Below are 15,143 nucleotides of genomic sequence, written 5' to 3' on the forward strand. Positions count from 1 at the left end.
CACATCTTCTTTATCCATTCATCCGATGATGGACACTTAGGTTGTTTCCATCTCTGGGCTATTGTAAATAGAGCTGCAATGAACATTTTGGTACATGACTCTTTTTGAATTATGGTTTTCTCAGGGTATATGCCCAGTAGTGGGATTGTTGGGTCATATAAGACAGTTGTTTTAAAGCCTTTGTCTAGTAGATCCACCATCAGGTCTTTTTCAGGGATAATTTCCATTGGGTTTTTTTTTTTCCTCTTATTTTGAATGAACCATATTTCCTGTTTCTTTGTATGCTCTGTGTTTTTTGTTGAAAACTGGACATTGGAATCTAATAATCAGTAATCCTGGAAATCACATGGGGAATGGGGAATTTTCTCATTCCCCAGGGTTTGCTGTTTTTTGGTTTTGCTTTTTGTTTTTGTTTTTATTGTTGTAGGCTATCTCTGCTGAGGATCAGCCTGAGATATAAACTTAAGGTCTTCTCAGGTCTTTTCTGAGCCTCTGCCTTCCCCTGGGCATGTGTAGTAGCTTTCTAATTTCCCTCATATATGCAGTTGCTTGAATATTCTAGTCTTCAATGTCTGGCTCTCAAAGGGGAAAAAGAGAAAAACAAAGGGGGATTGAGGGGAGCACCAACCCTTTACATCCCTTGACAGTCACAATCAGCAGAGGGGGAAGGGCTTCAACAATGGGGGAGATGCAACGGCAGTGGCTGCCACCATTTTGCCTGCAGCTCTGTGATCATAAGCAGCAATTAGTCACCTGCTAGCTGTACCTATAACCTGGAACAAGTTAGTAATATTTCTGACCTCAGATTTCTCATCAGTAAAATGGAGATAATAACAGCTTCTATGTCATGGTATTTGGGGAAGAATAAAATGATAAATGCAATAAAACACTTAGCACAGAGCCTGGTCTAGTAAACAGAAAATAAGTATTAGCTATTATGTTGAACCATGTGAAATTGCTGATATTTGATCAATTTTTTTCTTTTACCTAAACAGCCATTTCATAGGCTCATCCTATATGGCTATAATTTCATAGTTGAGAAAACTGAGACTCAAATAACTTAACTTTTTCAACTTAACTTTTTCAATGTGTTCAGCTAATACATGGTAGTGAAAGGACTTTGACCTTTTTACAATCTAAGTTAGATTATGGAGTGACAAACACTCTGCCACTAGTTTAGTAAATACTCTCAACAAAAACTTTTCACTAATAATCAAGAGAAATCTACTGACTGATTACATTTAGTATCATCATTCTAAATGCAATGAAAAAGAATTTTCCTTCTAACTAAATACCATCTCTTATAAAAATATCCTTCAGAGATCTCAGGGCCAAGAACCAATCCAGATGCCCTCAGATTACATCATTAAGGTCAATAATTTTTCAGTAAAATAGAGCAATTTGAATCTATTTTATACCCTCTGTCAGGATGTAACTGGTCTTTCAGTCAAGAAGTCAACAATGGCCTCTAACTCTTTCTGATTTTGCCCTAGGGCATGGGGGTCCTGTGACTTTGGATGACTGTGGGGATATTGACAGTACTATGATCCTTCTGTACACCTCTGTGGACACCAACAAAGTATGTCTGACTTCTTATCAGGAACTTGGGGTTAAGTGACTAGGTGAGGAGGGTTATCCTGGAAGGCAAATATTGGGTTGGCCAAAAGGTTTTCTGTAACTAAGATCTTACAGAAAAACCGAATGAACTTTTTGGCCAACCCAATACTAGCAAAGGAATTAAGAGAATTTATGTTTAGAATCCAGAGGTTAGTTTATTTCAGATTTACGATTTTGCCCCCCTTGGGGCCGTATTCCTTAAACATTTTCTCCCATAGAACTTCTTATTCAGAATATCCACTCTATTTACTGTATAAAAAATACCCACCCAGAAAACACTGGTATAAAGACCAGACTGTTGATAGGATACCAATGAGAAGGTGACGGTTTTTTCCTAAGAATTGTTTATTCATTTCCACAACTAAAAATTTGAATGAAGTATTAACTCTTCTCTCTCCTTCTGAAGTCTCATGAAAATCATTAATTGTGTAATCCCTCTGGCACATACAAACAGCCTTCTAATGTTATGCTTTATGTTCACACACTATATATATACATAGTACATATCTATCTATAGATAGATATTTACACACCTACATATGTGCTTTATGTTCACACACTATATATACATCTATCTATAGATAGATAGATATATTCACACACCTACATAGTAGGTTCTTTGAAGAAAGGGAGTGGATCTCATTTCTCCATGTCTCCTGTGCTTAGCTTCTTTTTTTTTTTTTTTTTTTTGCGGTACGCGGGCCTCTCACCGCTGCGGCCTCTCCCGTTGCGGAGCACAGGCTCCGGACGCGCAGGCCCAGCAGCCATGGCTCACGGGCCCGGCTGCTCCGCGGCACGTGGGATCCTCCCAGACCGGGGCACGAACCAGCGTACCCTGCATCGGCAGGCGGACTCTCAACCACTGCGCCACCAGGGAAGCCCCTGTGCTTAGCTTCTTATCTGGCACATAGTTGATGGCTGCTAAGCGTTTAATTTAAAAACAAAAATACCTGCCTTTATGTCACCCAGAGTTGTGCCCATCATGAACTAGAAGCCACTGTTCTAACCAACCAAATGGTAGGTAGAAACCTTTTCTTCTTTAAGAAGTTAGGTCCTGACATAACCAGGAATCTACTAGAAAAATTTTTTCATTTTTTCATGTAATTTTCCAATGTGAGCATTCTGACATCCCTAACTCATATATTGACTGTATGTATTGGCCCAGCTTTGTAAAAGACATCTATAATGCGAAATGTGGAAAGCTAGAGAAAAGATGCTCAGATTGAGAAAGTTAAACTAGAAGTTCGGGATGGGGGTAGCAGCATTTCAGAAAAGTAATGCATCGTTTTTAGTTACATTGTTTTACTTATACTGAACCTTTACTATAATGCTGTATTTGGCATCATACCATGGGAATACCTTAAAATGAAATCTGCTCAATACTTCAGTTTCTAGTAGTAACTACTGAGATAACTACATGCCCCTCTAAGTTATTTGCACCTGGGATGATGCCTTTGCCTCCCTTGGAGAGAGGCAGATAGATACCTGCAGTGAGATTCTATGTCAGCCTTATGATTGCTCTTCAAAATGAAAAATGTGGTTCTGTGCACTTGCTGTCCACAGGCAAGTCTAGTTGAACTTTTCAATAATCTAATGCCATCAATTGTGCTGTATGATATGTATCTATGGGGAAAACAGGGATTAATTCTCAAAACATAGGGCTATAGATAAGTTATTCCATAACCAGAGTAGGTCTCAGTAGAGATATAATCTACCAGCCCCTAATATATAGGATATTTTCTATCCTCAATATATGCAAGTTTATATTCTGTTTTCAAGTTAAGAGCATAATTTTGAGAATGTAAAATTTTGTCCAGAATGTTTTGAGGGAGCATGGTGAATTTAGAAGGATGAACATTTTCCAGATGCCTCTTACAAAACTGACTCAATATATGCAGCAGTAATTTAAGGATATATTAATATTTCCATTGACAGATTACTTGAAAAAAAACCTTTTATCTTGGAAACCTAATGAGTGTCATGTCTAAGAAAGCACATTAGAGCATAGGGCTAGAAGAGATTCAAAAATTATGTAATTGACAGAACTTAAGAAATGTAGAATTCTCTAGGAGCCCCTTGACGTGTATAAATATGGATAATGGATGTTAGCTATGGTGCATTTTCTCAAGACATCATTTTTAATAGCAACTTAATATTGTGGAAAACACTGCTGCCTCCCTTGTCATGTGACTTGGAGCTAGCCATTTAATTTTTCTTGCTTCTATTTTAACATTAGTAAAATGAAAGACTTGAACTAGAAAGACCCAAAGAATCTCTGCTGGGCAGGTGTAGCATATGGTCATAAAGAAACAGAAAACTAATCGGCCCACAGGGAGCTTAAATCCATGTTCATGGTGAGAACCAAGTGGATCTTGACTAGCTCCTGGCTGGTAACATTTACCTTGTTTCACTGAGAAACATTGCTATGAAATTCAAATGTCATTGGGCAGCACGGTTAATCTCATCAGAAGTCATTCTAAAATGTCTTTTTCTGTTCATCCTTCTTCTTTTCATGCCCCGACACAGTACAAGATTCTTTTGACCTATGACACCCACATAAACCAGACTAACCCGGTGGATAAGAGCCCCACATTCATCTGGAAGAACCACAAACTTCCTAATGATATTCCAGACGAGGGTAAGATATCCTTCGTGAAGTTTCTTTTCCTGAAATTGTTTTTTTGGTAAGGAGAGTAAATTCTGTGGTTTATGAAATTAGCCTGTGTTTTTTGTTTTGTTTTGCTTATTGTCTGTATTAGATTTGCCAGGTTTGTAAACATGGACTTTACGTCTCTGTCCAATGAATAATATTACAGTTCTGATAGAACACTGAAGATATTCCATTCTAATTTAGCTATAACTGTCTTTAATATAGGGTGTCTCTAATAGGGTGTCCTACCTACCCTTTGACGTAAATTTTCCTATAGAAAACTAGATTTGGCAATTGGCAAAATGAACACAGAGACACATAGTCTCACTCCATTTACATTTTACTGAAGGAAACTCATGGAATATATACTTCAACAAGGAATACTCGATGTCATTAGGCTGAGGGTGGTAAGTGAGCATGGCCTCTGAAGTCTTCCCCGTTTCCTGAGAGGACACATACTTGGGTCATAATGATGGTTACCTTCCTACCTGAGTGAGGTCCCATCATGTCATGAAAGCCCTAACACGGCTAGGGCTTCACCCATGCAACTTGCCATGCAACTGTATAACACTGACTGTCACTGGACAGGGCCAGCTGAGTGTCTCATGGGCAACAAGGTCTCAGGACACTCTGCCCATGGCTGGCTTGGCCAAGGCTTTCCACAATAATAGTAAGTAATTCCATATTACTAATCAATTTTTAGGAAAAGAGTTTAAATTTGAACAAATATTTATGCCCAAAGATGCAAAAGAAAAAAAAAAGCTGGAAACATTATTAATAAAATGACTTAGAAAACTACAATGTATTCATAAATGGGGCAACATGCAACCAATTAAAAATAATTATTTACAAAGAATTTTAAATGACATTGGAAGTTATGAGTAAAGTAATACAGCTTTTTTATTTAATGAAAGTCTAACTTTGCAAAACAATGTATAGAAATAAGACTGTAGAAAAATATGCTAAAATGTCAATAGTCGTAGCCTCTGAGTAATAGTATTCTAGATTTTCTTTTTGCTTTTTTATATATTTCTTAATTTTCTAAATTTTCCATAATGACTCTATTAATTTACCATTTTTTTAAAATATTAAAAATTATAAACTAGAAATACTTCTATCCTAGCCCTGCTCTACAGCCAGAAACTCTGGATGAAAGGTTGATCTGGCTGAAGAGAACAGTTCTGATTAAATGGGCTTGTTTACATTATAGCTGTAACTATGTTTCTAGTTCTTGTGTTCCATGAGTCAAATTTGGTTAAAAATGAATCCTGTGTTTTTAGTCAATAGACATGAGGTAGTTGACTGAAGCAAAGAGAGAGGTAGGAAGTAGGGATCCCATTCTTCTAAATGATTTACTGTCATCATTGCTTTTTAAAGTTGATTTGTTTTCTTTAGCAAGCTTTTTTTTTTTCTTTTTAATTATCTCTAGAACCATCTTCAAGCTTCCTAGATTCAAGCCAAACTTGAATATATCTCTTTTCTCACAGGCTTCTGCAGCTCTATGCTTCTTTCTTTTGTAATTTTTTGAGTTAAAATTATTTTTCTTTTTCCTTAATTATAGCCCTCAGTGACAGAGTTGGGTTTGTATTTTTAATATATTTCTTTAAAAGTTTTTAGATATTTTGGTTATTAAACAGAAAGTCTGTACTGTGTAAAATAATGAACTTCTCAAAACATGATTTTTGAGAGAGTTCTCATTATTTACCTAAATGAGATCACATTAAATATTTACATTACATACGACAGGGACATTGCCTCATCCTGGGCAACTTTACTTCATCCTCAGTTAACCAGAAAATTCAGTTAGCCAGAGCTTTTCATTCTTTAACTATTACATTTAGTTTCAAACTTTACAAATTAAGTAACTCAGTCTTTCAAATAGTATACAAGTAAGATAGTCATGCCTGGTCTTTCATCTGTGTACACAACTGCCAACTAAGTAACAGAACGTTTCATCTGGAGATTCTACCATCACCGTCTTTTCATTCATCTGACAAATATTTACTTAATGCCAGACAATGTTCTAAGCACCTGGGACACAGCAGTGGACAACGCAGATCTGGTTCCTGTTCCTCACCCAAGCCTTCCTCAGCCGCCTCCTGGGTTCCAATGACATCCATCTGTCTTCCTGCTCAGCCCCACCTCCTACCCACCTCAAACCCAACCACCACTGCCGCCAGAGGGACAGCGCAAATCCAGTCGCATTACCCAACTGCTGCCAAGTAACCCTTCGATTGGCAGCTTCACTTTGCCTTCAGAGTCCAAATGACTTATTATAGCACAAAATGTCCCTGATCTTCCCACGTCTCCAGCCTTCTTTTTCATCTTACCTGAAATCTCTTCCCCACTCTCTCAACTTCTGCCTACTTCCTTAAAGAAAGGGTCTTGCAGCTTCATGCTCCTGGGTCTTTATTGATGCTACTCCCTCTGACTAAAATCTGTCACCACCACCCCCCATAGAACTAGTAAACAACCACTCATCCTCAATGTGTAACTTGGATTTCACCTTTCCTAAGCTTTTTCTTAGCATCTCAGGAGGTTATTGATCTTGCCCTTATTACACTGGACTTCTAGCATATTACTTATATCTCATTTATTTGTTTACACCATACACTGTGTAAGTGTAGGGTCCATTCTTTACTCAAACACAGTGCCTTGAAAGGAAGGAAAGAAGGGAGAAATGAAGGGAGGAAGGAAAGAAGGAAGGAATGAAAGACAGTTTGAGATAACTATGAATATGCATCTATTCAGTCCTAATCTAGACAGTGTTCATTTCAGTCCATTTACTTCTCTAACTATGAGTATCTTCCTCTGTTAAGTCAGGAGATTTGTTAGCTGATCTCAAAGTTCTTTCCAACGATCATGTTCTATGACCTTGGGGTTATAAAACTCAATCTGCATTCACCGTCTATCTAGTTAAATAGGCTGTGATAACCACAGTAGCCACCAGAGGGCAGCAGAAACTTAAGCTTAGAACTAATGCGATAGGGTGATTTACAAGTATGTTGAATTAAAAATTACTATATTTAAATAGTATGTAGTATATTTAAATATCATAATTATATTTCATGCAATGTGATGTTTACAGTAGGGAAGAATTGAGAGGGGCTAAGGACTCAGCAGATATTTCCTCCAACTCATGCTGTAGTCTGGAGGCTGGGTAATTTTAGTAGACTGATGAGTAGAATCATCTGCACTGTTGAAATTGTATTCCTCGTACTCACTGTTGTTTTTCGTGTGGGGTTGGGGGTATGAGAGTGGTGGTGATGGGGATGGAAGTGGTGATTGTAGTAATAAACGGAATTCACCAAAGACAAATATGCCCACAATGCAGCTCCACCTCCAAGGGAATAATTTATTTCTGTGCTAACGAGAATAGAAACCCAGGGCTCACATTTTCACTGTTAAATTTTTCCCTTAGCAGAAAACAAAATAACAAGGAGAGGCAAAGTTATAAGTTAGCAAAGCATAACTCCTTCCAATTCATCCCTTATAGAAAGGTGTGGCAGTATGAACCTTACTAAACCCTCTACCTCAGAAAAAAAAAAGGTTAGTTCATTAGAAGGACATAATGTGATGAAACAAAAATGGTTCAAAAATACATGTGACATGTAAGCTAAGTCTAATAGCACAAGAGATTTTTTTTATGTGAATTTATTTACATATATTATTTGGGCATTTTTCTTTGCCTCTTCTCAGAGAGTGAGATGAGCAGGGCCAAGTTTTTATTCAATTATTTATTTATTCAGTAATTTTTTATTGATACGTGACCAGGTACCAGGTCTGGTGCTGCGTGCTAAAGGTATCAGGATGAGCAGACAGAACACTGGCCATGCCCTCAAGGGTCTATGTTATGGTGCCATGAGAGAGAATACAGTGTGAGGTGTTGAGGTGCTACCTGAATAAGATCTGACCACTCATCATTCCAGGGACACCTTCATTAATTATATTTTTATTGTATAAAAATTCATGCACATGATTTTAAAAGCCAAGAGTAGAAATATTCATAATGGAAAGTGAGTGTACCTGGTCCCACCTCTGTGCATCCCTGGCCTTGCAGTCCCTTCTGCTTAGTTTTTTTTCATATTTTTAAATAATATGCATATATTTCTTGCTTTATAAGCTTTAGATGTTATCTATTTATTTCTTGTATTGATAAATGAAGATATAGTTCATTTTCACTAGCCCTACTTTTCTCTAAGCTCTTCTCAATATAGTTATATCTTTTTGTCAATACATTTATTGGTGCCTTGTAATTTTAATTAATTTTGCATAAGCTTTGAGTTCTATCAAGTATATATAAAAGTTCTTGCTTCCCAGCTTTGTAAGATGAAGACGTTAGTGTCACTTTCCTTTCTTCTACCTCCTTCCCACCTCCCAAATTCTCCTGTATTTTGCTTTAATTTGTCTGGGCTGCTAATATTTTTTTGGTAGCCATATGAAGCCCTCTGTCATTTACCTATCAGTTGAAAATTACTAAACATTTTCATTATTATTATTTTCATAAAGCTAGATAGCATGTCAGGATAACATTTCTTTCTGTATAACTCCAATGTCTCTCCTTTGTGACACACACACACACACACACACACACACAAATGGATTTTTTAAATTCCAAATTCTCAAACTATTTTACCTCGTTTTATTTTTAGATTGTGCCTTCCTTGAACATCCTTCCCTAGAGTTTCTGATTGGGTCTCTCTTATTTATGCTATAAAAAAAAAAAAAAAAACCTGTCTCCTTCACCATATTGCTATTACCTTCCAGCTTCTTACACACTATCTGTTGCTTGGAATCCATTCCGTTTCTTCTTCTTGAACCCTCTAACTTCCTATTCTAATAGGGATCTGTTGAGGCATGTTTGAACAACGACTTTCTTGTACAGTTTTTTTTTGGCTGCATTGGGTCTTCATTGCTGTGCACGGCTTTCTCTAGTTGTGGCGAGTGAGCCAGGGCTACTCTTCTCTGCAGTGAGAGGGCTTCTCATTGCAGTGGCTTCTCTTGTTGCAGAGCTCAGGCTCTAGAGCGTAGGCTCAGTCGTTGTGGAGCACGGGCTTAGTTGCTCCACAGCATGTGGGATCTTCGCCTGCATTGGCAGGCAGATTCTTAACCACTGTGCCACCAGGGAAGCCCTCTTGTACAGTTTTATTACTGTTGTTGTCCTTCTTAATCTAGGCTTAGCCTCTGCACACTCAGAGTCTGCTTCAGTGCTTCCTTGGGTTGGATCCACATTTTCCTGAATTCCACTGACTCTTCTGCGAGTCTCTCAAATTCCTCCTTCTACACAGCTTCACCTACATGCTCATAAATCAAATTCCTTACATTCTTCATTGACTTCCCTCAATGACCCGGTTGAGCTTGGAAAGGACCAGTGGGCAACATTGTCATGTACTCTTCGTTCCACACTGTCCTACTTTTCCTCCGATTTGTTCTCTGTATTGAAAAACAGTTGTCTATTTCTTCCTCTATGAATCCTCCTTAGGTATATTGGTTTCAAAGACGTCAGATAGTTTTCCCACCAAAATTATTTGTGTGCCAGAAACTATTTTATGTTCTTGTAGCTTTTGATGATTCCCGTAAGAAACGAGATGTCTAAACTATAAGAGTAGATGAAATTAAGCCACTTTGGGGCACATTCCAGACAGTTTTCCTCATAGACCAAGGATGCAGGATCTGTATTACCAATGAAGAGATTAATAAAAGACAGATATCTTTTTTTAATTTAATTTTTATTTTATATTGGAATATAGTTGATTTACAATGTTGTGTTAGTTTCAGGTGTACAGCAGAGTGCTTCAGTTATGCATATACCTATATCCATTCTTTTTCAGATTCTTTTCCCATAGAGGTTATTAAGAGAATATTGAGTAGAGTTCCCTGTGCTAGACAGTAGGCCCTTGTTGATTATCTGTTTTATATATAGTAGTGTGTATATGTTCATCCTAAACTTCTAATTAATTTATCCCTCCCTCCCACTTTTCTCCTTTGGTAACCGTAAGTTTGTTTTTACGTTTGTTTGTTTTTAAGTCTGTTTTAAGTTTGTTTGTTTTTAAGTTTGTTTTAAGTTTGTTTTTACTTAAGTTTGTTTTGAAGTCTGTGAGTCTGTTTCTGTTTTGTAAATAAGTTCGTTTGTATCATTTTTTTAGATTCCACATATAATTGATATCGTATGATATTTGTCTTTCTCTAAAAGACGGATACCTTAAAAGGTCTCTCCTTTTCCCCATCCTCAAGTTACATTACACAACTAGGATCGTGTGAGGTGTGCACATTGTCTTTTCAAAGGTCCTTACTGGTGCCATTTTCACCGTCTTTTCTGCCCCAGGCCCTCAAATGCTGATGGTCGCCGTCTTCACTCTCACAGGGGCTGTGGCCCTGCTCCTGCTCATCGCCCTCCTGGTGCTCAGGTAACTTCCAGCCCCTCTACCCTGCTGTGCTCCCCACTCAGAGAGGGAGGGGGGCAAGGGGGAGAAGTCACGTCTGTGGGTGATAGTATACATTCACAAGAAGCTCTCCGGACAGAGCTAAGGTCATGGAGGCATTCAGCATCAAAGACTCTATCAAGGGAAGAATATTACTCAGTGGGTGGATTAGAGCTTTTGGCCTCAGAGACGTGTGAACTCAAATCCCAGTTCTGGGCTTTACCAGTCGTGTGGTGTTTACCATATTATTAGCAGCTTAAACATGTTACTCAGCTTCAGCATCCTCATCTGAACTGTTGTGAGGAGTTGAAATAAGGTCCATATCGTGACCATATACCAGGCATTCTACAGGTAGAAATAGCTATTTCTGCTGTTTTATTAGTATATTGTGGGAAATTTCAGAGTCTCTATATTACGCACTGTCAGGCCGGAAGAGGCTTTAGAAATCATCCATTCCAAACCTCCTGCTTTAGCCTGAGGAAAGAGAGACCCAGAAAGCCAAATGGCTTGTCTGCAATCACATCACCAGGTAGTGTGTTGGGCCAAAGGTAGAACTCAGGCCTTCTGATCATCAGTTCCATGATGGTTCTGCTCAGCTTGGACATATGAAGAGCCTAGTGCAGTGCCAGAGACATAGTCTGTATACTCAGAAATATTTCTTGACTATATAAATGAATGAGTGAGTCCCACACTACCTCCTAATCTGTGTGTGTTAAACACACAAAACTTTCTATCCCATTATAGTACCAGGATCACTCCCATTTCCTAACTAAACCAGACAACAGTTTTTCTCTATGTATCACACGCTTTGGTCTGTGTGTCACTGTACCCTCTCATGATGAGAGTCCAGTCCGTTGCGTGTCAGTTAGAGGTTTCTCCAGAAAAGCGGGTAGATTGTTCTCTTCAGTCTGAAGGCAGAGCTTGACTCCTGTGACTCTGTATTACCAAGAAATGTAAGAGATGATTTACAGTGTATGGTGACCATTTAGTTGAAGGTAAGAGGAAACCAAAATTTGAGGAGAGTAAAGGCAACAAATAGCAGGGCCACAGATGTGGCTATTGTCCCTCAGACACCAAGTCCAAATGGGCGTCAGCTTAAGATAGGATGAATCACAAAGTAAGAAACAGTAACAGGTGGAAACAGGCATTTTCCATTTTCTCTGAGCAGGGAAGGCAGAGATAGGGCTTCCTAATGGCGAGAGCAATACCGTGTCCATGAGGAGATATGGAAGACAGATCTTATTCTTATAGTTTTCCATTCCAACAGCTATGCAAGAAAAGTAGTGAATGATTTATAGCATCCTCTAATTCAGTATGAATGGCGGTTGGCTCTGTGGAGTCCCAAGAGTCTTCTGCAGTGCAGAGATGAGAGTCTGGGAGCCTTCAAGGCCCTAATAGTCACGCCACTTGCCACCAGGTCTTAGGACCAAAATCTTTGGCCAATAATATACTATTTTATATGTATCTAATAGAGGAATAGTCAGAGTTAGATGGAAGCATAGGAAGAGAATTTAGGGGACATTCACAAAGTCATCATCAATGACCTTGACAAGGTGAGTAGGAGTTCGTCAAATGAGCACAAGCAAAGACAAACTCAGGGACAAATAGGCCAATGGAAAAGAATACAGATTCTAGAATCTGACACGAGCAAGCGTGAGAACTTGGCATATGATGGGAACATTGTGAGTCAGTTGGGAAATGATGTTGGAACAGTAGGCTCTCAACATGAAAAAAATGAAATTAAAGCCCTACCTGAAACAATACACAAAGCTAAAGTTCATTCCATATGGATTGTAAATGGACTACAGACCTAAATGTGAGAAAGCAAACTCAGAAGAAAGTAATAGAAAATGACTTTATGTCTCAAGTAGGAAAATACTTCTCAGTCAAGATAAAAAAGAAAAGTCAAAGAAGAAAATAATATAACCATGACCTTAATAAAATCAAAACTTTTTATACAGCAAAGCTCAATAAAGCAATAAACCAGAAGAAGGCATTTGCAACGCATCAAAGGACAAAAGATTTGTTTTGCAGAATTTATAAGGAACTCATGTAAACTAATAAGGCAAAGACAATGCAATAGAAAAAAATGGGCAAAATTATGAATAGGCAACTCTATAAAATAGCTAGAAAATATTTGAAAAGATATTTAATCTCTCTAATAATCAAGAAAATGAAATGCAGAGCAACAAACACCATTTCACATACATCCTAAGGGTTAAAAAAAGTTAAACAATACCAAATGTTGTTAAGAATACGGAGGAAACAGGAATTTTCACAGTGGGAGGGCAAATTGGTGCAACCGCTTTGGGAAACAATTTGGCAAGGTCTGTGAAGTTGTGAGTGTGCATTCCTATAACCCAAGAATGCTGCTTTGTCTATACTATCTGGGGGAAACAATCACAAATTCCCTAGTGTTCAGAAACCGAATGGCATGAATACTAATACAAGCCTATTGGCTGGTTCTATTCCTTTCATAGAAAATATAAGAGAGAACATGCACTTCGTCAGAAAAAGTGGTTCCACATTCCTCCTGAAAATATCTTGCCCCTGGAGTCCAACGAGACCAACCATGTTAGCCTAAAGGTAAGGTGTCCCTTACCTGGTGAATGCAAGGGCTGGTGCAACTTGCCAGGGATTTGACAAGACTTTGGTACATGGTATGAAATGTTCCAGGCCAGGATCATTTGTTTCAGAATCCAAGACTTAGATGTTTTCGAACTCTCAGCTTCCTATCTTTCCCTTGGCTCTTCATTGCAGTAAATGTCAGCTACTTGAACCAGTGAACACTTCGGTGGAGGCTGAGATATGGTGTGTTCCTCATTCTTTGCATTTGACCCAGAAGAGAAATGTACAGAGTGAGAATATTTTATGGAAGGGATACGGAAATGGGTAGAGCATTTGAGTTCCTCTAAACCTTGGGGAACTACTCTGCTTAGACTAAAAGACGTGTGACTTACTTGCTCATTGCTGAAAAAAGAGGTCTCTGCTGATATTTGCCCACATTCTCCCTCAGCCAGGAAATCTCAGCAGCAGCCCATGATAACTCCTCCCATCCACTGAGGCTGATGCGGGACCTAAGTGGTCTTATCCACTCCCCACAGGACCTCATGAGATGGACTTTATCATCATAATTTTGCTGATGAGAAAATTGAAGGGCAAAGGGTTGAGAAACAGAGCAGGATCACACACAGCTAGTGAGTCAGATTGCTACAAATGGTACAGCTAACATTTCCTGAGCACTGGTTATGTGCCAGGTGCATTGACCCATTTCATTGTTCCCGAGCACTTTGAGGCAACAGGGCTAGAATTTCAGGAGCGTGGCCACAAGTTGAACCCAGTCTGTGTAACCGTGAAGACCACGATCCTAACATTCACCATGCACCATAGCCTTATCAGAGGTTTTATACCAAAGCATACTAAGAGGAGATGGAGTCCCAGAACCTCCACGTGAAGGAGTGAGCAGGGTCCCTCAGAGTAGGGCCAAGCCAACAGCATCTTGTGACCTGGGGTGCCTCCCTGCCTAGAATCAGCAAAAGTAAAATTGTTTCATGGGTCAGGTTTGTGCTTGGAGCCTCTCCGCCAGCTCCTGGCATTCCACCCCAAGTCCTGCACGCTGCACTCTGGTGCCTCAGGTCCCCTCACGGCTGTGCAAGGACTGGGTCTTCCCATCCTCCAGAAGTGCGCCATGCTCAAAAGCGATGCTCCTGTTACATTCTGAACCACAAAAATAAAGGTGCTGTTGGCAAAGACCAAGGACTTGCCCGGCGGTCCGGTGGTTAGGACTCCGAGCTTCCACTGCAAGGGGCATGGGTTCGAACCTTGGTCAGGGAACTAAGATCCCGCAGGCTGTGCAATGTGGCCAAAAAGTTAACCAACTAACTAACCAAATAAATAAATATTTTTAAAATTAAAAAAAAAAAAGACCAATCTGTCTCAGGCAAGTGTCAGGATGAAATCGATCTTGTGGTCATTCACAGTACAATGTAAACAATCATCAGATTATTGGCTTTTCAAAGAGAGAATTTATTGACCTGAATGACTTACCGGCAGTACCCTGGGAAGGGGAGAGGAGACCTTTGGAAGGAGTGAGTGCTCCCCTGCCTCTGGTGTGACACGAGGATGGGCTCCCACATGGTTCACCTCTGCCATGTCCAGCCACGGCTCCACTCCTCACAAGCCTCCCCCACTGCCTCAAAACCCCAATATTGCACTTGGTTCTTTTGGGTTAAGCCTAAAACATTGTGTCTCTGTGCATTTTCTTAAAATATAAATACTCCTAGGAGTATACCCCATCTACCCCTCATCAGGCCTGACAGAATTCTTATGAGTTAATTCATCAGTTGGCTAAGGAATAGGTCTTGGGGACAGTAACCGAGAAGGAGGAAGGTTAGAAGTGATTCAGAGCAGTGGGGAGTCGCTGTCACTCTGAGGTGCAGCCCAGCTAGGGAGCA

General features: G+C 39.3%; 1 protein-coding gene across 1 annotated transcript in view; it reads left to right on the forward strand.

Moving 5' to 3' along the window:
- The window catches only part of GUCY2C (guanylate cyclase 2C), a gene marked incomplete at both ends in the record, with an annotated part of 71,972 nt that overhangs the window by 24,887 nt on the left and 31,942 nt on the right, over positions 1-15,143 (forward strand). The window contains 4 exons of the mRNA XM_079715213.1: positions 1,494-1,579; positions 4,144-4,255; positions 10,593-10,674; positions 13,170-13,275. Of these exons, the coding sequence (XP_079571339.1) occupies positions 1,494-1,579; positions 4,144-4,255; positions 10,593-10,674; positions 13,170-13,275 (386 nt within the window). The remainder of the gene's footprint in view (positions 1-1,493; positions 1,580-4,143; positions 4,256-10,592; positions 10,675-13,169; positions 13,276-15,143) is intronic.

The sequence above is a fragment of the Hyperoodon ampullatus genome, assembly GCF_949752795.1.
Source record: "Hyperoodon ampullatus genome assembly, chromosome: 11".
NCBI lineage: Eukaryota > Metazoa > Chordata > Mammalia > Artiodactyla > Ziphiidae > Hyperoodon > Hyperoodon ampullatus.